Genomic DNA, 22,010 nt, shown 5'->3' with positions numbered 1-22,010 from the left:
TGAAGCTCTTTTTGCTCACTGAAAGGGTCTATATCCTGTCTCTTTGGGCTCAGTGGTGGCAGTGGTGCGCTTAATCTGGCTTGAGTGATATTCAGTTACCTATTTGGAAGTCCTTTAGAAAAAAGAATGCACCTTAATGACTGGCAAGTGGAAAGACATCCTGGTGGCTACTGTATGCCTGAAAGGCACAAACTGACCAGCTGCAAACACAGCAGCTGTGAAGTTATTTGCTTTGATTCTGAAGACCATTTCAGGCGTAGGAAGTAACGCACAACTACTAAATGAGCTGAGAATGTTCATCATGTTACTGTAAAACCAGTGCCATTTACTTTAAAGCCCAATGTTTCATTCTTTACACAGAATGATTACAAAACTTGGAATTATTCACACTAAAGGGGAAATATGTATTAAAAAATATTCAGAGTGCAGTTGTACAGTTCTAATGTACTACAAAGGCTTGACTAATGCTACTCTTGCACACAGCTACTCTTCCAAAAGACTGTGTTGAATATCTCTTATTAACATACATCAGTACGCTACACTCTCATTGAATTTCACAACGAGAATATTTCAGATGAAAAGTCTTTGGCTAATAATCCACCGCATCTGTGTAGAAGCTACTCAGAAGAATTATAAAATCCATTTAGTAAGGCCAAACAACTTTAGAAGTCCAGTATATTGAATAAAATAATTTTATTTACCTCATTTTTTTAACAAAGTTTATAGAATCTGAAAGTAGACAATAAAAGGTAACTTTTAACTGAGACTTAATATGGGAGACTCTCTACCCAAAAATATGTCAAACATTAAGATCATAAAGAACTCCAATGCTCTGTGCTATACTGTATGGTATGTAAACAGATTTTGAAAATACTCCCCTATTATATATTTTGACACAGTATGCACAAATTTAAAAAAATAAAATAAAAATGAAGTTTAAATGCCTCAAGGGGTTTCTTAGAAGTAAAGCCATTTGAAGAGCCACTTACAGTCTGTGGTGACAAACTTCTCTATAATCAAAATATTTTTTCACAACGCAGAATAACCTGCTGAAGGCAATCCCCTATCGAAGTGATGCCAGCAACACAGATCTGATTGTATGACTCCAGCACTTAAAAGAGCACATTGGTTATACATGGCTTTTAACCTTGGGCTACAGTTATGCTACCAGAACTAAATTCAAGTCATAATCAGTCTTGTACAGAGTTGTGTGTTGTCTGAGCACTGTTTACAGTCCTTGTTTTCCAGATCTGATGAAGGTGGTGAAGGCGCTCTGAGGTTCTTGTGCTTACATTCAGGGCGGGATGAACTTTGCAAATACCAGCTTCTCCAATTAATGACAAACCACAGATCCCAAAGTAGGCGTGTAAAGCATCTGAAAAAGGGGCAGAAAAGGAAAAAATTATGTTATGTTTTATAAAAATTCTTGCCCACTACTATATTTCTTCTGAGTGCTCAGGCCAAACAGCAAAAGAACTTGAGAAACTGGAAATAATTTCTGTTGACAAAGCACATTTTTTCCCCAAACAAACAAGAACTTTTTGGCTGATTACTTGATGCACAACAGACTACTGAAACACCAAAATTAGTGCCAATAGCTGCAAAACAGCAATATGTAGAAGTATGAAAGAATTACTTTACCTAGTTTCCCCCCTTCCTTAAATAATACCCTAAGGATAGGAATTCATGAAGTGGCTGCATCAGCCATAACAGATGACTGCCACCAAAAAGGGACACTCTTATTCCCCTGTCTCATGCTGCTCCATGCTGCCTATCTTATACCAGCACTACAGCTTGCTGAACACCCTGCATGACCAAAAGCAACTGAAAAAAACATGCAAGGAAATTAACCTGATCAGGAGAAAACAAAGAGTTTTCTGACATTTTGGTAAATTAAACTGGTTTGCAGAAGGCTTTGACATATACCAAAGCTAGTGCAAAAAGGAGAAAGGATGTGCCACTGTACTTGGGGAAGCTGGGAGGAGGAGAAGTGAGCCTGCCTCCTCTGGCAGCACCAAGCCATTAGACTGTATTATCTGCCCATGAAATCAGAGGCTAAAGATGGAAAGAGGATGTGAACTTAATGCCCCCCTTGCAAATTCTCAACACTCGGTAATCTTTTTGACGTGTTGGTAAATTCGTATCTGACTAAAATGATAACAAGAGGTATCTGGACAGAGAGACTCTGAAGGAAGTTTCTGCTTAACCACATTAACAAACATGCAGACAAAAGCATGCTTGGCAGATACAGCCCCTACTGACCTTGCAGAAAGTATGTCAGGCAAGGAGACCTCAACTTCAGGAAATACAGTATATTAACTCCTGTGGACAGCTGCATTGATATGCACTAAAAGCCATATATAAACCTAATTACCTGTATATGGCCATTTGGTAGGTTTAACCACAAAGTTCAGTAGTTGTACAAATCCATGCTAACTTGAGTATTAAGTTAGTTCTAGCCAAAATGTATATATGTGGCCTGTGTTTCAAGCTACAAAATGCACCAAGTTTTTTAAGGTCAAAAAACATAGGTCCAAACATTTTGTTTTGTAAGTCGCAAATACGGAATGCAGCGTGCAACCTCACAACTGCTTTGCTGCTGCCTTAAAAGGAACATAAAAGTGAGGTGTATTTATACTTCTATGAGAGCAAATCTCACTTTATTGTTTTACATCTAGTAATTCTGCACAGTCATCTTCATCCTCTCACTCTTTTATGTTAAACCTTTTGATCTTTCTCTTGCATAACCTGTAATTCACATGTGCTTCCAATTCTTTTATACTGCCTATCATTCAAAGATAAAAAGCAAGATGCATCAGAGTTGCAGCACAACCTCCTGGGGCACACTCCAGCACATCTAGTAATTTAAAAGAAAAGTTTATTTAAATATAGTTGTGACTTATTCACAACTCTGAAAAATCCCCAGATGGCTTCAGTATGTGTTCTAGCAAAATGTTGTAGATTAACTCTGGTAGGCATCTAAGGACTGCACAGCTCCTTGCTGGCTTCCTCCCCTCCACCTCCAGTGAGAGAAGAGGAAAGGAATATTAAAAGCAAGAAAACTCATAGGTTGAGATAACAACAGTTTATAGGGAAAGTGAAAGCCATGGGCACAGGCAAAACAAAAGAAGGAATTCGTTCACTACATCCCATGGGCAGGCAGATGTTCAGCCACTTCTCCAACAGCAGGGCTTTATCACACGTAATGGTTAGTTCGGAAGACAAACATGTAACTCCAAATGTTCCCCCCTTCCTCCTTTTCCCCATAGTTTTTATTGCTGAGCACAATGCCGTATGTTATGGAGTACCCCTGTGGTCAGTTGGGGTCAGCTGTCCCAGCTGCGTCCCTTCCCAAAATCTTGCACACCCCCAGTCTGCTTGCTGGTGGGGTGGGATGAGAAGCAGAAAAGGCCTTGACACTGCATAAGCCCTGCACCACAACACCTAAAACGTCAGTGTGTTACCAACACTGTTTTGGTCATGAATCTATAACACAGCACCATACAGGATGCTAGAAAATTAACTCAATTAAACCACATTAATGTGGTTTAATGTTTGTAACAAGTAGTATTAACACAAGGTAGATCTAACTGCTTAACATGAAAGGCTTGGTGAAAAAAATATGTACCAGTCAACTGTAAACAAAGAACGGACAAAAATGAGTGTTCAGTTCTGTTTTGAAGTATCTATCTCCCTGGTAAGTCAGTGTCCTTGCCTGCTTTATAAAGCAGTACTAGTTCTATACTACTACAATGATATCCAGAAGATTTTTCAGATAAAAGCCTTTTATATATTTCACAACCTGTAGATCACTATAAACAAAACAACAGTTATGTCCTGATTCACTTTGTTATGCTCAAGTTTTCAGAGGATTACTAGCATTTAAGAGTCTTTTGACTTTTCAGATTTATTTTCAAAGGCAAAGAAGTTTCCTAAGCTCACTGCTCAATAAGCACACTGGTCCAAATAGTATTTTATATCAACAGTGTTAAATAATGCTACTGGACTCCAGAACCAAAAATATATTGATGTTTGTTAGCATGGGAACATCAGGACTACAAAATAATATTTCCCTGAATCATCAGTTGTGAAAAGTTAGTTAGAACTTTGGAAGTCCACATAATACATAGATTATCACAAGCAGTTCACTGTTTGCTGCAATTTCTTCTAGTCTGCTTCCTAAAAACATTACTGCACAGCAAAGACAGGTTGACTATCCAAATTTAAACTGAGCTTTTATAAAGTAGAAGCTACAGAAGTTCAAATTCTGAATCTATCTTAGAAAGCACCTTTGAAAAAATGGCATATTCTTACTTTGCTTACTTACTTACTGTCCCTGGAATATTCTGTCACATCTGAGTTTTGCAACAAAACCAAATTGAGGTCACTTATCAGCTTTACAAATAGTAAATGCTTCACAGAGAACAAATAATTTCTGTCCATATTCAGCCTCAACAGAACTATTAACTCATCTGCAAGATGACCCATACCACTCTTGTTACCTTCACATTTTGCATTTAGACCGAAGTAAAGACGACTACGTACATTTAACCAACAGTAGGTTTTTGAGAACAATTGAGCTGCACAGATGCTTCACGTTAGTAAAGTGTGAGATCTTTTCCGTGGCAACACACAACACTCAAAAGACAGCTTGCCTTTCAGATACTAGACTGATCTTGTAGGAAGCTCAGCTAGGTACATACAACAATGAAATCACAGTTCCACAGAAACAGTCTTTGCAATGCTGCATTTATAGTAATTCTGCACATTAGAAATGCATTAACTTTTTTACTCTTTCCTTCAAAACATGAACACAAACGTATGTCACCATCTGCTTGAGGAAAGAATGCTGCAATAAGCCCACCAATCACAAGAAAAGAGGCACAGCAAAAGCTTGCTTTATAGGAAACAGCAGTGTTCAGGCTGGAACACCACACAAATCAAAGCAAAACAGCTTTACTATTGGTCTTGCCTTTCTCAAATCTTACCTCAAACAATCACAGCTATACTAAAAGACAGGTTAAGGAACTTTGAACATGACTGGGGTTTTAAACAGATTTTTTAATTCCCAACCCACTTAAGTAAATGGTTCATCAAGATAAACACAAGTATTTCCTCCACGTGATACTGACTGATCTATATCATGCAGAATAAATACAGCTAAGTCCTCACGAATCCTAAGCTGGTTTTCAGGTGAGTGTGGGGAGTGCATCTATCTCAAGCACTGTGTTTTCAGCATGGGTCCACCCTGACAAATTCTCAACTGTTGTTCAACATGAAGTGATGAAAGGATGAAATATCAGGGCACAGATTCTGAACAGACTCATCTTCTATTCTGACTAAATTTTTATCTTATTTCGTCAGCTTGCAGACAATTCAACAAATGTATTGCATGCAAACTTGTGAAAACAAACCTTGTGCCAGTAGTGTTGCCCAGTGGAAGGAAAGATAAACAGTCTGTAAATTGTCCAAATAAATTAAAAAGATTTTAGGATCTTTCAAAATTTTTCACTACTTCAAATTATTCACTTCCAAAAGGATAAAAATTAACTTTCAGATATACTACATATAATTGCTATGTGTAATCACAATCTATAAATCATATGTAACTATGTAAACTTTGACTGTTCTTAACTACATTAATGAATCCTGAATAAGCTTAGAAGATTCCTTTAAGGAAAGAAATGTTCTGAACTATTTTACTTATGCCATTTACAAAGATACCCACTGCAAAATATTAACATTCCCTTTAACTGCAACAGTTAAACACATGGGAAAAGCTTGTCCAGCTCTAAATAGACAGCAATACTCTTTCAGCAACAGTCTAAACAACAATAGCTCACTTACTTTTTGGCTGAACAAGGGAAAACCATACTCCCCATCTTTCCCTTCAAATTATGAAAGTCTCATTAAATTTCAAGGGTTTTTTTTCCTTTTTTTTTGAAGGCGACGGAGGGAAAAATGCTTCCTTTACACCTCTTCGATGTCTTGACTTCTGGAATGTACTTCTAGCTGAGAACAAACCACACTTTTGACAAGTAAATTTACCTGGATGGCTGTCTGGCCACTTGGCAAATCCACCAACAAGGCGATCTTGAGTTGACAGGATGTAATTTCGGTTCTTCTCAAAATCTGAATATTGGAATATGTTCAAGAGCTGAAAAGAAATGGGACCATTACAGTAAAATAGTAAACCTTAGTATATTTTAAATACTAAAATATAAAGCCTGTTTATGAGATAAGCAGTGTTAGCAGAGATAGCACTAATCTGGTAAACCTCCATATCCTGAATTTTTGCAAGATGAGAGACCTTTATCTGTGCATATTCATGCACTTGTGCCAAATATGTAACTCTTCTAAGTAAAGAAAAGATATGATGCTTAAAGAAATCAAAACAAGTCAGTAACTATCCTGTAGCTGTTCTGTACACTACCTTCAATGTTGCTCCCACCCAAAAGGAATAGCAAGTGTCTACAGGTTTGTTGGGTCGACCATGGTAGCCATTCTGTTGTCTCATTATACACCATCTTCTTATTCTGTTCAGTTCTTTTTCTGAAAAAACTTCCTCCAGTTTACCCATCAAACACAGTGATGCAATACCACAAAATGTAGAGCCACCTGTGAAGAGAGAGTTGTTTTTGTGATGTTTTGATACTCTGATTTTCACTGAAGCATGTATGATCTCAGTCAGAAGTTTAACTAGGGTAGTTAACAGTAAAATCAATTAATTTCTAAAAGTATGAAAGTGTTAATTTTAATTCTAAAAGCTAAATAAGTAAAAATACATTAGTTCAGCATGTATGCCAAAGGACAAATAACCCCAACCCAACTCTTGCACAAATAAAACTGCATTCGTTTTCTTAAAGTTGGATTGCCTCTTAATGCTGTGCAATTTACATTACACAGCAGTCCAGAAATAAGTAAATTGCAAGGCAACAGAAAACATTTCTTCATATGTAACTTAAAAAAGAAAGCTATTGGGATGCCAGCAATCAGACTGAAGCAGAGGTGCCAAAGGCATTCTCAGACACAATCCCCCAAGAGTATAAACAGACAGAAGTGTCTGCTGAGCAGAAAGCTAAAAAAAAAAAAAAAAAAAAAAAAAAAAAAAAAAAAAATCAACGGGGGGAAAAAAAGGCACGTTAATACTATGAAAAGACTGCTAGATTCTTATGGTTGTAATAAACACAAATTACACTCCTAAAAAATTTTTGTGTTCAAGGAAACTGCAAGTAAAATTTGGAAATAGAAAAGAAACTCATATTCTTTGTCTGTGTATCATAGCCACCACCACTTTTTAAAGCCCATCAAAACTCATCCTGAGTCTATTACCTGGTAGGATAAAATTACAGCCTGGGAAAGACTGAGAGCAAGCTGTTAATAAAGCACTTGCGGCCCAAAGTTCTTACACTACCCTGGTGCTAGAAGACCCCAGAAACTCTTAAGGTTATTTTTATTCTGATAAATGCAGCAGGAAAAGGATGCTGAAGTAATGCTATCTGTTATCACTGGCATTCTACAGTAACTTAGTTAACTAATTTCGTAAATATGTAAGGGTATACATTTTTCAACTTTATCCCTCCTGCAGGAAGAAAACAAATAGAGTACTATCAAAGCTCAATACTAAGGATAAAGCTAGCAGACATTTGATAAATTTAATACCAGTCACATAAAAGTCAACAGGTTCTCTGTCCCTCTGTCACCACTACTTCATAGCATAGAAAACATTTTGCTTAAAAACATCAGTCCCTTGGGAACGCCTATCTTCACAGCTAACAACTGTTCACAAAAATTAACTGCTGCCTCAAGATTTAAGCCCCAATGGATGCTGTAACCTATCAGAAGAAAGGTTTCTAGGTTTTGCTAATAGCTGCGGAAATTGGAGATTATCAGGTGCGTTGCACAAGATCTCTTGCAGACAAATCCATGGAGTGGCCACGGTACATGTGGAAAAAGTTTGCTCTGTCAGCAGGAGACAAGAACTGCTGCCAACACCTTTCAACAGAACATTCACAGGTAAGATTAATGGAGTTGATATATTAAGAGCCCATCCAGTCCGATATTAAGAGGAAACAAAGGGAAGAAGACAGATGATATTCTAAGGAATGTTTTGGACTTACTCCTCCTCATCCCACTTCCTTAAAATCAGAAGAGAAGGAAAGGCATGACATACCCTGCACCTCTTACACCATTTTCAATCCCAGTCTTAAAAATAGGCATAGAACATTTTAACATTCTTACCGTGAGATTCCAGTCCAGCTCCCTGAGCCAGGCCATTATCGTAAGACTGAAGAAAAAAAAACACCACAAACTTGTTACTTTAGAACCACATCACTTTCGCAGATACTGCAATTTCTCAGTTTACTAGCAAAATTATTATCAAACCATAACCACCGATTAATCTGACTAAATTCTGAACCTACACCTCAAACAGCTCTTGGCACAAAATAATTAACAAATTAGCCTTGTCTCAGTGCAGGCAGCTTTTATGACTTTCATGGAGTTCAGTGTAGTTGTCACATATGTTAAAAGTCTGAAAATGGATAAACATGTCCTTATCAAAAAGGGAAAGCATGTGACGCAGACAACCATTACAGAAAAAAAAAATTTTTTTGACTTTATACAAAGAGAAAATAGATATGTAATTCCAAACAAAATTAAATGCATAAATTAAATCTGTCTCTAACCCAAAAGCTGGTTACCATACAAGAAGGCAAAATGCAAGGTACTACTGTGTGTACAATACTCAAGTACAAGAAATGCTTTAGTAAGGAGCAAGACCATCAGGCTTTAAAAAAAATGAAGGGGCGTGGGGAGACACACCAGAAGCAACAACAGAGTAAAGAATACTATTGCTCTAAACCTAATGACTCCAGTAGTCCTAACCAAAGAATGGCTACAGGCGCTAGCACTTGTTTAGGAATGACCATGGGGTTATTTTGTAGATCTGCTTTTAAAGCTGAAATTGAGTAGAAAAAAAGGATACAGAAGCAGCCACAGAAACTACATTAAAAATATATTGCTCAGTTTTGAGTTGTTGCTGCAAATTGAAGCAACTAAAAACACTAATATTCGATACATACATTTCAAGCTGCAGCTTAACCTCCTAAAGTTTGAACTAGCCACTTTTAAGTAATCCTTACAAACATCTGGATGTTAAAACACACAGTGTAAACTCTTTGCACTGCCTTGAGAATGCAATGCAAACGTGCTACCACACACCACAGACCCATTAATAGCTAAGCAAAGGCAAGCTAATTAGCAAAGCCATGCTGGCAAAGCTAATTAACTCTACAAACAGTAATTGTAAAAGGAGGTGTTTTGCTTTATGTATGAGGAAGTAATTAGCTCTGAAGAAAAGCTGCTAAGTGTGCATCCCAGACAGGGTACTATGTTGGGTTGTACAATTAGCCTGAAATATTAATAGACAATAGCTGACCTTTGGCTGATGGGTGCCTATTTATTTACAGACAGCAGCTGCTCTCTGGGGACTTGTGTGCATTAAAGAACTAGGGAAATATTTTTATTTCTTTGTCCTTTAGAAAGACCTAGGAAATTATACACAAAAGAGGCTCTAGGTTACTGCAACATGAAAACTACATAATTAAATACTATCCTCAGGAAATGTGTAAATCCAATTGGGTACAATCTTCTCTTTACAGTCTAAAAGTTTCACAACCAGCTTAATCTTATCAACAGATTCATATACCTGTATTTCAAGAGGACTCTATTGTATTAGAAGAAGCAGGTGGTATACTTAAAGCTTCTTGCAATTTCTCTACTTAAAAAACAAATTTGTGGTAAACCAAGCAATGTTGCAAAAAGCAGTATTTCAAGTCTGTTGAAGTAATTAAAAACTTCAGCATCTTAGCGTCTCTTGTTTTTTGATTAATGATTTATCTGACTTTTGAATGTGAAAGCTAAAAATCAGTGTATGCTGAAAAAAATTATGTGATTGGAACTTATATATTCTACTGACAATAAAACTGATCCAGAATTATTTTTGTCATCAGTACTGTATGAACACTTTTTCCTCAAGTGATAACAAGAAGGCTCTCCCATTTTGTATGAAGATTTAATTTTTTTAACATTACTTTTCTGAACAAAGCAACTTGTTTGTAACGTTGTTTCATGTTACAATCTTTTCCTGTTCTTAATATGCCTAACTACATGAATTCCCTCCCTCCTTCAGCTGTACTGAATTATGTCACAATTCTTATACTGCATCACTAGAGAATAAATTCCAAAGAATAAGCTAAGAACTCCAGAAGCTTATTAGAAAGATTACTGTGTTTAACCAGTCATGTTACTCTCCATCCAGATTAGTTGCATTTCACATGTATGCCATGTAACTGAAAAAGACTGTGAACTATCACTTGTTTCATCTATGTGTAAATGATGATATATTATAGAAAAACAAAACCACACCTCTCTGCCACAGCAGTGAGCAATGCAATCTCTTTTGTATTGTAATTAATGGAAGTACCAGAGTAAGGTAACATTGTAACAAGAATAAGCATTTGCAAGAAAGACCATGGCAATATTCACTGCAGACTTAGTTACACAAGGAATAACAAATTATTTACTTTGAACTGTAATACATACAGGTTATTTTTAGCACTATCTACAAAATCTTAACCGGAGAAATCAAGCTAACATTCTTGGATACCACATTTCACATTCATTGTATTTAAAAACTATACTTTAAGAAATACTCCATTCATATTATAGGTAATTGAATTCAAATACATCTCAAGGAGGATCATGGAAAGAGATGAATGAGAGGACAGAACAACTACCACTGTGGAATGATATTCACAAAGGGCTACTCCCCGAATGCTTGAGAGCTCTTCAGACACATCTTCAGCTCTGCGATGTGACCAAGCAGGATGCAAAGATTTTGTGCCTGACACTTTGCAGCCTCGTTAGTGCACTGAAATACTGGTCTGACCAAACACTGCGTACCCAGAAAACCCAGACAAAATTAGTGTACCTGTGCATACCAGCTCTGCACTGAATTAACATTATACTAACGCTTTTGGAAAAGAAGTCCTATTGAACACAGCGTACAGTGAATCTACCAATTTACAGTAAACCTGGACAAAAATATAGCATCTCTTGCTACGTATTAGCACATGGTAAGATGACTGCTGCCTACAGAACACTGCTTACAGCATCTCTTTAAGTTACTCTCTGATCTAGCCAGCAAAAGACATGGTCTTCAGGGTAAGCCAGTGTCTTCTGGACTTTGACCATACCCAGACTCCAGTTTTACTTCACTGGTCAACTGAGGTATTACTACAAGCCCTTCCAAGAAGTCTTGTTCTGTTCATGCTTCAATTTTTTTTTTCTTTTAGAGTGGTGTCAATTTTCCTAGTAGGAACATAACAGTTGGAATTTACAGGTACAAGGAATAATGCTAAGGCTCTAGAAGCAAACTATAAATTTGATTCAAGATCACTGTTGACAGAAATCTCCATTTCAGAGATCCAAACTTTCAGAAAATCTCCACTGGCCTGCTCTACCAATGGCCTTACATAACACTCTCTAGGTCTTGCCTTAGAAATAATTGCTCCTTGCTCGCTTCATCTTTCCAGCGCTACTTATTACTTTACATACCTCTGTCACACTTCATTTAATCATGAAGAGTCTTAGTATACTAAATGCTTCTTTTACACGCTGGTTCATACCTCTGACAATTCAACTTAACTTTCTTTGTACCGTTCCTATGGGACCAAAACTGCGCTCAAGTGTACAAAATGCTAACTAACAGTTGATGTGATGTATAGAACAACACAAGGAGGATTTTGGTTTTATGCTCTATTCTTTCTTAAAATGTGATTCTCCTACTGTATCTCTGCTAAGCTATCTGATTAAAGGCTCATCTCGGTAAACACAAAGGTCCAGAAAGGATCAGAGGAGGAAGAGGAAGAACCCTCCTGACCCACTCAGTGAAAAGCGAGCACTCTGACTTGGATGCTCCCTCACACTGTGAAAGGAGAATGTATAAATCATTGTCCCTGGGTGAAACCCGCCAAGAGGACTCTGCAGGGATGTTCTAACCCTGGAAACCCATGCTACCTAAAGTGGGCTACTAACTATGGGGGTACAGGGGCTCTTACGTGATGCAGGGGAATAAAATTCTGGGATTGTATAGAACTTGTTATGGGGTGTTTTCTGGGGAAGGCAGGGGTGTGCACAACGTATTACGGGATTGCTAGGGAAAGACCCAACAGTGAGAAATAGAAATATCAAAGCAGACTAGGGAAGTACAAGGAAGGTAAAACAGAGGTAAAAAGGGGATAAAAGGTGCTAATAGAGTGTGAACAGACTGCTGGTCCATACGCTTGTACGACTGACCCCTGCCCTTGATCACCTCGGTCGGGCCAAGACTTATGAAATCCTATTTTCAACTCCCTTCTGTGGACATGCACTAGCTGTTCTGAGTGTGCGCATATGTGAATGCAAGTAAATTTCAGGCCTAAATAGCTGGTGGGTAAGTGTGCTGGTTTTGGCTGAGAAGGGGTTAATTCTCCTCACTGTGGGGGTCGGCTACCTTTCCAGCTTCCCGCGCTCTGCCGCGTGGCGGGGGGGAGGGGGGCTGGGAGGGGCGGGGCCATGGTGGGGGCGGCTGACCCCGACTGGCCAGTGGCAGGTTCATTCCATACCACGTGACACCGTGACCAGTATATTAAGGGGGGGGCAGTTGCGGGTCGGGCGCGGCGTCGGGCGGTTGCGTCGTGTGCGGTTTGTTTCGGCGGTTCGTTCCCCCTCTCCCCTCCCTTCCCCGCCCCCCCCCCCCGGGGTTTTGCACCTCTCGTTGTTCTCCTTTACACCGCATTTCTGTTGTTGTTTCTTTTAATTTTAATTATTAAACTGCTCTTATCCCAACCCACGAGCGTTACCCTCCTGATTCTCTCCCCCATCTACCGGTGGGGGAGTGAGCGAGCAGCTGTGTGGGGCTGAGCTGCCGGCTAAAGCACGATAGTAAGACAGGTGGTCTGAATACCAGCAACTGGAGTGGGACCACGAACCTCAGGGGCTCATAGGCTGTCCTGCCAGAAGTGGGGAAGACATGGGCACTAGCGGACAGCTGTTGGATGGACTATCAGCACAAAACTTTCTCTTTTTCCACTTCACCATCCCAAAGCAAGTAGGCTGGGGAAGAAGTTGGGGGCGGGGGCAGCCAGGACAGCAGAACCCAACTGGCCAAAGAGATATTCCATCTGTTGTACCCTCATGCTCAGCTATAAAACTGGGGTAGGAGAAGAAGAAGGGGTGGAGAGGAGGGAGGTTTCTTCCAAGGTGGCTGATGCTTAGATACTGGCTGGTCATCAATCTGCTTGTGGGAGGTGGGGAGTGACTGACAGCCTTTGCATCACTTGTTTTTTTCCTCTTTTCTTCACTTAGCTAACTGTCTTTACCTCACTCCACAATTTTTCTTGCTTTTGTTCTTCCTATTCTCTCCCGTCCTGCTGACGGGTGTTGGCAGGAGTAAGCAGAGAAGAAACGTATTACAAAGCATTAAAAGCAATGTAGGTGTGATAGTATAAACTTTTGTTCATACACTCAATTCCCGTATGCAGGCTAATGTCATGAATGCACAATGTATGAATTAGATTGATTTTACTTTTTTTAAAAAAGAACATATGAAGAGAATTATGTTCCTAATCAGCCTATGGCAGTGTGCCAGAAAGCTCCTTGTGATCTACAGTAAGAAATGCTTATGCATCTACCTACCTCCTTAAAAAATAAACAAAAAATAATAACCAATTTGGTCTGAAGCAGGAGATTAAGTATTTATTTTGACTTGTTTGTCACTTAGATTTTACAATCTCACTGCTGGCAGCAACTACTAAAACATACTGGTTTACAACAGAAGTTGTACGTCATCAAAATTTGGCTCTTTTTTGTGGACCAGCAGAGTTTACTACGTATGTTTACTCACATGGAACTATAGTTTTCAAGCTTACTCAGCTTCTTTGAAAAACATTTATTTTAATCTTGCAAAATGAAACTCAATTAAACTAATGAAAACATAATGAAAAAAACCTGAAAACTCTCTTGCTCCAACCAAATATGAAGACAGCTTGCACAGACACAGAAAAAAAAATATGCATACACTAAGTAACCTGGTTTCAGCTGGGATAATTTTCCTCCTAGCAGCTAGTATAATGCTGCATTTCGGATTTAGTACGAGAATAATGTTGATACCACACCAATGTGTTAGTTGTTGCTCAGCAGTGCTTACAGTCATCAAGTACTTTTCAGCTCCCCGTGCTCTGCTGGGTGCACAACAAGCTGGGAGGGAACACAGCTGGGACAGCTGACCCCAACTGGACAAAGGGATATTCCATACCATATGACATCATGCTCCATATATACATTGTGGGGAGTTGGCCAGGGGAATAGTGACGGCTGCTCAGGGTTGGGCTGGGCATCGGTCAGCGGGTGGTGAGCAACTGCATTGTGCATCACCTGTTTTGTACATTCTTTTATTGTGAGAATAATATTGGGGCAGTGCTTTACTTATGCACTTTTTCCAAGTTATAGCAACACCAGGCCCTAGCTTTCAAAAACTTGCTTTCAATTTTAAATTTAATTCTAAAGAAAAAACATCACATTTAATTTGCAGTGAACAAACACACCAAATAAAATTATCTTGCTAGTACACGCATTATAGTAAAAATACAAATTAAAAAATAGATATACTTTTTCATTTTCAACTCACTAAAGTAGGAAGATAAAAAAAGAAATTACCATAGTATTTCAATTTGGATGCAAAGATTTTTAGTCATAGTTAAGAAACAAGAAGCTAGTAAATTTAAAACGTAGTAAGAAATAACACTTTGTGAACACTCACCATACTTCTTCTAATGTAGTCTATTGCTTTTTTCATATCCATGCCTGACCAGTTATCAAGCATGTAGCAGATGCAGGAAGCACAGTACACAAACCTCATATCATTCTCACTTCCTTCCAGCACTGCACGGAAGCTGAAAGAAATGTTTCTGTCATTACACACTGTATAGACTGTTATATCAGAAAATATGAAAAGCAGTTCAAGGAATTGCATAATTTTTCCTTTAAAAATTAGTTACTTCTATTTACAGTATTCACATAAATATGACCCAAAGCTATGCTAGATTTTCTTTTTAGAAGATGTGATTCTAGCTAAGCCAAGCAAAACGAATGGCACTATTAACACTTAGGGGCCTGGGCAACTATTTCCAGCAATATAATGACACTGGTCTTTATTTATTCAAAGACATTAATGCTTACAGTCTTTCAGCTATCACAGTATATACTGATGCATGAGTTACTGTTGCTGTACGCTTCTACGGGAGAACTTATCTTGGGCCGCATATCTCCGGGACACAGGGCTCTACCCACCCTGGGGACAGTGATGCACAGACATCAATATGATGGATACAAAATGTCCGTTTATTTAGCTGTGTCACATGCTTATATAGCTCTTGCGCTTCCTGTTCCTGCCACTCCTATGGGGAGGAGTCTATCTTTCCGTCACATCCTGTGATCTTCCGGTCGCCGATCCCTGTCTATTCCCCTACAAGTTACCATTTTAACATTTACTGTTTGGGGGAGAATTCTTTGCCTTCCTAGAAATCTTAATAGTTCAGAGAGTTTTCTTTCCTGACTGCAACTTCAGGATGAGTTTCCCATGTATGTATAAATGTAATCATTATTACTTTAATTTCTAATACAAATGGTGAAAATTACCTTCAGTCCAGTTTTTTATTTCTTATGGCTACAATCTTTCCAAACTCTATGAATATGTTAAAGTTATTGTATCTGGGTTATCTAGCTACAATCCTGTGCCCTCCCAGAGACCCTTAAAGTGAAGATGGGCGCTGTGATTTGCTGCCTGACAAGCCTCCATTTGGTTCAAAGAGCTAGTTAGTATATTTTGATGACTTAATAAATTGCAAGAAGCCAGGACAACAGGATATTCTGATGAGTCCTCCTGACAAATCTCTTCTAACAACAACAGCAACAAAAAGATTTAAAAAATGGTACTTCTGACTTTGAATACAGTCTTTTAAGCATGACTATCACCACTATGATGCTCCCTCTTTGGCCCTGCAGTTCAAGTATGTACCCTATTATCTTCTTGCATAGAAGGGCCTCTGGGAGATACCTTCATCTCTCCTAACCCAAATGGTGCCAGGCCCTCCTCTCTGCAGCTCAGATAGGGATGAACTCCACTGCTCTCTGGATATGACACAGGACATTCTAGGAAACCAGTATGCTTCTTAACATGCCCCAGTACTGTTGTTTACAATCTCGCCCCCTCCTCAGATGACAACTGTGCTGTATGTTATCCAGATACTTCAAATCACATTCTGCTAAGGTAAGGCAGAAATTAAAACACATACATTTATTCATAATCTGAAAAGAGACAATATAATTTCAATCCTTTTTCCTTAGTTTTTGATTCTTTATGCCTGTCTCTATTAACTAAGACTAGCATACTTACACCAGGGTAACACCAGAATAGGGTCTCTCTGCCTCACTGAGCTTACTTGCTGTTTCCATCTGGACAAGATGTTAGCTCAAGTTCCAGCGTTCACACAGCCTCCCCCTTTGTGCCAGTAAAAGCAATTTTCATAGGTATGAAAATGTCTGTCACACTAGAAATTGACTCCTGCCAAAGTAACAATTCTGTACTGGTGCAAAGCACTCTCCTTTCCCTATAGGGGCCAGCTGGCACTCTTCAGCAGGGAATATAAAACACCGGATCATGTGTAAGAGTTATCAGTCTGTGTATTAAAACCACACACAATACAAACATCTAGAAGAGGTTAACTGCATGTAGCTTATTACTGTAATCAGGCAAGATGACAAGTAACTACTTCAAGATGCTAGTGAGTTGGGAGCAACTTCTGCCTTTCGGATATACTTTTAAAATAAAAATGGTCTGACATATAATAGGAATGCTTGGAGCAATGGAACAGGCACTTCTACATGCTTGAAGAAACTGCAAACTATAGCAGATGAACAAATACTCGTGTATATATATCTGTATACATCCATTAGGACTTGGCCCATCAAGGTTAGTCTGCTGTTACAAACAACAGAAAACTGTACATCATGTAGTTCATATTCACCATTCACATTCTGAATGTTCTGGAGTTTTCTTTGTTTTTTGTTTCTAAAAACACATGCAGCACTGCCATTTTTTATAGTTGTGTTACCAAAAAAAGGTTTTAATTACATAAGATGTCTAGGCAATACACAGCCGTTTGACCAAAACAAAAGCTTTCTTTACTCATAAAGGGTGACAGCAATTTCATTGTGAGGTGAAGGATAATTTCTTTAGGAACAACATTTCTAGAATTCTGCATTTCTTAAAGTACTCTTTCAAAAATGCCATTCAGTAAAATTTAAGAACATAGCCAGATTGTGCATTAGCAGAAGTTTTCGTTAGCTACCAGCTTCAGCCTGCATTAAAGAAAAACCAAACAAAAACCCCTCCAACAGAAGCAGATGGAGTATATACCATCTATTAAAAAATGCATGCCAAAAGGACAGATCTCACAACAAAGTTTAGTAATAATACACTCCTATTACAAACAATATATACGCTAATTCATCTGTTGCTATCTTGAATCTCTCAATACTAGATAAGGACTATCCCCCCACAAAGCACAGCCAAGACCATCATAGCAGTGTTACAGGGCCCTGCAACAACCAGAGAACATGAACACAGAAAACCTCACTTATCTGAAGGGCAGAGCAGAAAAACGAGTATCCTCAAGACATCAACCAATCTGTTAACTGTCCAGTAATAAGTATGTACAGTTGTAAGGAAATACGGTCATTCTCCTATGTGAAGCAAATCTATACAGGAAGTGCTGTTTGGTCTTGTAAACTGGCATGTGTTCTGTGGCTGGTACTGATTACCCATCAAAGTATTTTCTAATAGAAAGAAAAGAGTATATAGCTACTTTCATAAAACCCATGTTTCTTATGTTTCATTCCACATCTGGGTTTTCTATTTATCGTCCAGAGAGTTGTAGAATACAAAATATATTTTACCTTCCATCCTCCAGCTGGAGAGCTCTCAGTCCTGCCAGTATGGCATCTCTATTTACGCGACTTAAATCATCTCCAAGAATAACCAGACATGACAGACCTGTGTAAGTCATTGCTATGTGCCCGCTATCGTAGGGATGAGATATACCCGGACCCTAGAAAAAAAGGGGGCGGGAAATATAGAAACATCGTAAGACCTTGTATTACCATCAAGCATTCATTTTTTTAAAAAGTTAAGAGGTAGACAAAATTCTTTCCCCTTCATTCATTGTGGTTAAATGGAAAGCATCCCACTCAGCTTTTTTAATCAAACTAAGCTGCTGCACAGCTCTGCTACCCTTGCAAACAGTTGGTCAGTAGGAAGCTTTGGAAGAAAGCTCTGCCAAGAGTGATATTTATGCAAGAGTTAAGCAAAAAGATGGGATGTGCTCAACTGTACCCAAGTTCATCCTGACATGCCACTGGGCATTAGCTTCCTGGCAGCTGGGTAAACACTGTTAAACAGCCAACCTCTGGAGGTTCCTTAAACAATGATTTTACAATCCAGTGATCTACAAGTAGAAAGCAGTCTGAGGGATTATTAGTAATCTGTCAATTGCAGCAATACCAAGTTAGCCTCTCATCTACTTTCATCTCTACTCTAAACAATAATCAGAGCTTAAACAAAGTATTTACATAGCAAATAATGTCAACAGAGAAGCTAAAATGAGAGTTAAATGCTTACTAGTAACAGGACACAAATCACAACAATGGGCATGGGATTGATACAGCTGTGCTAAAATAATTGTTTTTCCTTCTGATATTTTATAGGCATATCCTGGACTGTACCACTTCATGAAAACAGAAACCAAATGTAACACGATGACTTTGGATACCTGGAGTGGTTCAATGTAGAGCAACTGGAAGACAAGCATTTTAAACAGGATAAAAGCTACTTCACTACTGAGTAGTGGAGACAAGCAAGTTTTTAAATCACATTTTACTAGCATTATTGCCTAGTCAGGTGCTATTGTTATTTTGCAATTAATCCTAAAAACACATGCAAAAAGCAGTATCGAACCAAATTTAAGATTACGTTATGTGTAATTGGTATTTTTTCAGGCAAGTCACACTTATTTCCAAAGCCAAAAAGCTTTGCTTCTAATAAGGAACTGGGAGAAAAATACTTATTACCCACTAGACAGAAAAGGACTGTTCTCACACTAGGGAATCAAACACAGTTGGGAAAGGGAGGCAGAAAACAAGGTGAAAGTGGCTGTAGAAGGACTGAAAAAGCTTTAGTGATGCAACAGAGAAGGGGAACAAGCGAGTGAGCACCGACAGCAGCAGCTCTTCTCTCTCGTTTCCAGCCTTCGACTCTCTGTTGCGAAGGGGGCACAAATCTCAACAGCTCCTACTCCTACCTGTGAGCTGTCAGTGCTTCCATCATTGGCTCCTGCCTTGCACATTCCCCAGTCACACACACACAATCACAGCGTGGTTGAGGCTGGCAGGGACCTCTGGAGGTCACCTGGTCCAAGCCCCTGCTCTAGCAGGGCCACCTAGGGCTGGCTGCTCAGGACCACATCCAGACAGCTGTTGGATATCTCCAAGATGGAGACTGCACCATCTCTCTGGGCAACCCATGCCACTGCTCGGTCACCCTCTCAGTGAAAAAGTGTTTCCTGAAGTTCAGAGGGAACCTCCTGTGTTTCAGTCTGGGCCCGTTGCCTCTGTCTCTGGTACTGGGCACCACTGGAAAGGGCCTGGCTCTGTCTTCTTTGCACCGTCCCTTCAGGTGTTTATATACATTGGTGAGAGCTTCCTGAGCCTTCTCTTCTCGAGACTGAACAGTCCCAGCTCTCTCACCCTTGCTTTGTAGGAGAGCTGCGCCAGTAGCAGGCTGACTTCCCCATGGGGCACCCCACAGATGGAGGACAGCTGTGCCCTCAAACAGCTTAGAAAAAGCTACTGCAGTCCTGAAACATGTTTCTTCTAACAGAAGGAACAACCTGGCCTATCATACCAATTTTAGGGATTTTAACAGAACCAAAAATCTTATTTCCAGAATACCTTCCCCTTAAAAATGTTATTATAAGCAGCTTAACCCTTGTGATGCATCAACTTACTTCAAATGTAAAATTCTGCTCCAAAAATCCAGACATATAGGGTGATACAAATTTACCCTGGCAGAGAAGTATTCAGTTTAATGTAATTTACTTTTAAGCAAAGCAAGTCTCTATTCTAAAAAGCAAAATTTGAACCCATTTTTGCCCTAAATGGATTCTCAATGTCCCAGCTCTGTAGCTAGAGTTTCCCACATTTTGTCGAATGAAACACAAGACACACTCAAGTCAATTAAAAATGTCTGTAAAGGTTCTTTGATATTCGGACCAACTGCTTACAGAATGTCCCAGGAATTCCTGTCAGCAACTACGAAGAAAACTTCCATATAATTGAAGTTCAGCTGGAATGAGAGGAACACTTAATTTCTTCCTACTTGGAATAACCTAGAGCAGGGGAAGTGCAGAAGATGCCTCTGCTTATTTCACACAAATACGCAGAAAATGCCTGAGCCTGCAAATCAGTGTTAGCTGTTCACCACTGCTGTTCACACACTTTTATAGGTAGTTCATCTCCAAAACAATACTGACATCAGGAATACCTGAACAGTAATAGATACAGTGAGAGTTTGACTTTACATTTAAAAATATTATTTCGAAAGGAAGACTACCTTCACTAAGGAAGGAAGGCTCATTCTAAGGATATTCAGATTTGCTTTTTAAAACTCTATTTACGAAAACTCTACCCAAATGTTCTAACGAGTACAAAAGTGCTTGGATATTCAGGAAATTCTCTAAGGTATCTGTAGTTCTCAAATAACATTCTCTTTCAAGTGACAATTTTTTCACAGAGCGTCCACATAAAGTAACTGAAAATTCTCACTTCTGATGATTTCTTTTTATTTGTACTTTTTTATACATATGCTATTTCCATATTGCATGTAAAGCTTTGGTAGCCTAAAAACATGTTTAAATAACTGGGCCTTTATTCTTTAGTGAATTTTGTATTTCAGTATTTCTATTTCTGTTACACTATTACTCGTTGCAGCAAAACCAGGCTGCGAAGTGTTAGAAGCACATATACTGTATGGTCATGAAACTAAATAACACCAGCCACCCCAGAAAAATTGTATCAATCACTACAATACCTGGACAATGTACAAATTCTACCTGTACTTCCTTCCCACACAAACATTTCCACATGTAGAGGTAGCACACTGCATTTCCAGATACAGGGTTTCAGCAACACCAGATCTGTAGAAAATTTTGCAAGTCTGGTAGTTCTAATCAAGAGCACAAACTATGCTTGTATGATGCATATAAAGCAAACAATAGTGTCTGCTGCCTGTAACATACAATCACGAACTTCACAGCTAAATTAGTACTGCCATCTGCTTCTGCCCTTGAATGTCAAACAAGTATTTAGGTACAAGTAATGCAGAAAAAACTGTCAGGATACATGATTTTGAAACATCATTATGTGGGGAATCAGGGAGATGGCCTCAGCATTCAAGAACAGCTGCCCATCGTCACGTGGCAAGTAATTAAATTTCCTACACAATAAATTCGTGTACTGCTAGATATCTTGATAAGTGATTACTAAAAAAGCCAGTAAAAGTGACAGAAGGTCCAACATACTGGTATGCAGCCAATGCCTTGAGAACATTTGGGTTAGGGCCAAAAATTCCAACAAATATGGCCAATATTTCAGTAAAATTAAACACAGAAGTATCAGTATCGAATATGAGATCATGCAGAAATTACTACAAGGCATACGCACAGAGGCCAACAAGATGCTTCATATGTGTAATTACTGTATGATTTTAGAAGCTTTTCAGAGACTAACAGATCTTTGGTCACCACATGTAGTTTAAAAAAATAAATAAAACAAATACACTTATTCTGCAGAAG

At 38.8% G+C, this 22,010-nt stretch overlaps 1 protein-coding gene across 1 annotated transcript in view; it reads right to left on the bottom strand.

Annotated features, from left to right (window-relative positions):
* Nucleotides 1-674: 674 nt before the first annotated feature.
* PGGT1B (protein geranylgeranyltransferase type I subunit beta) overlaps nt 675-22,010 on the bottom strand; it is a 40,005-nt gene continuing 18,669 nt past the window's right edge. Inside the window, 7 exon segments of the mRNA XM_075078165.1 lie at nt 675-1,241; nt 1,244-1,375; nt 6,049-6,157; nt 6,434-6,618; nt 8,242-8,287; nt 14,864-14,996; nt 18,061-18,212. Coding sequence (XP_074934266.1) covers nt 1,180-1,241; nt 1,244-1,375; nt 6,049-6,157; nt 6,434-6,618; nt 8,242-8,287; nt 14,864-14,996; nt 18,061-18,212 — 819 coding nt within the window. The 3' untranslated portion in view covers nt 675-1,179.

The sequence above is a fragment of the Phalacrocorax aristotelis genome, chromosome Z, assembly GCF_949628215.1.
Source record: "Phalacrocorax aristotelis chromosome Z, bGulAri2.1, whole genome shotgun sequence".
NCBI classification, from domain to species: Eukaryota; Metazoa; Chordata; class Aves; order Suliformes; family Phalacrocoracidae; genus Phalacrocorax; species Phalacrocorax aristotelis.
This window is presented reverse-complemented; position numbering and strand designations above follow the sequence as displayed.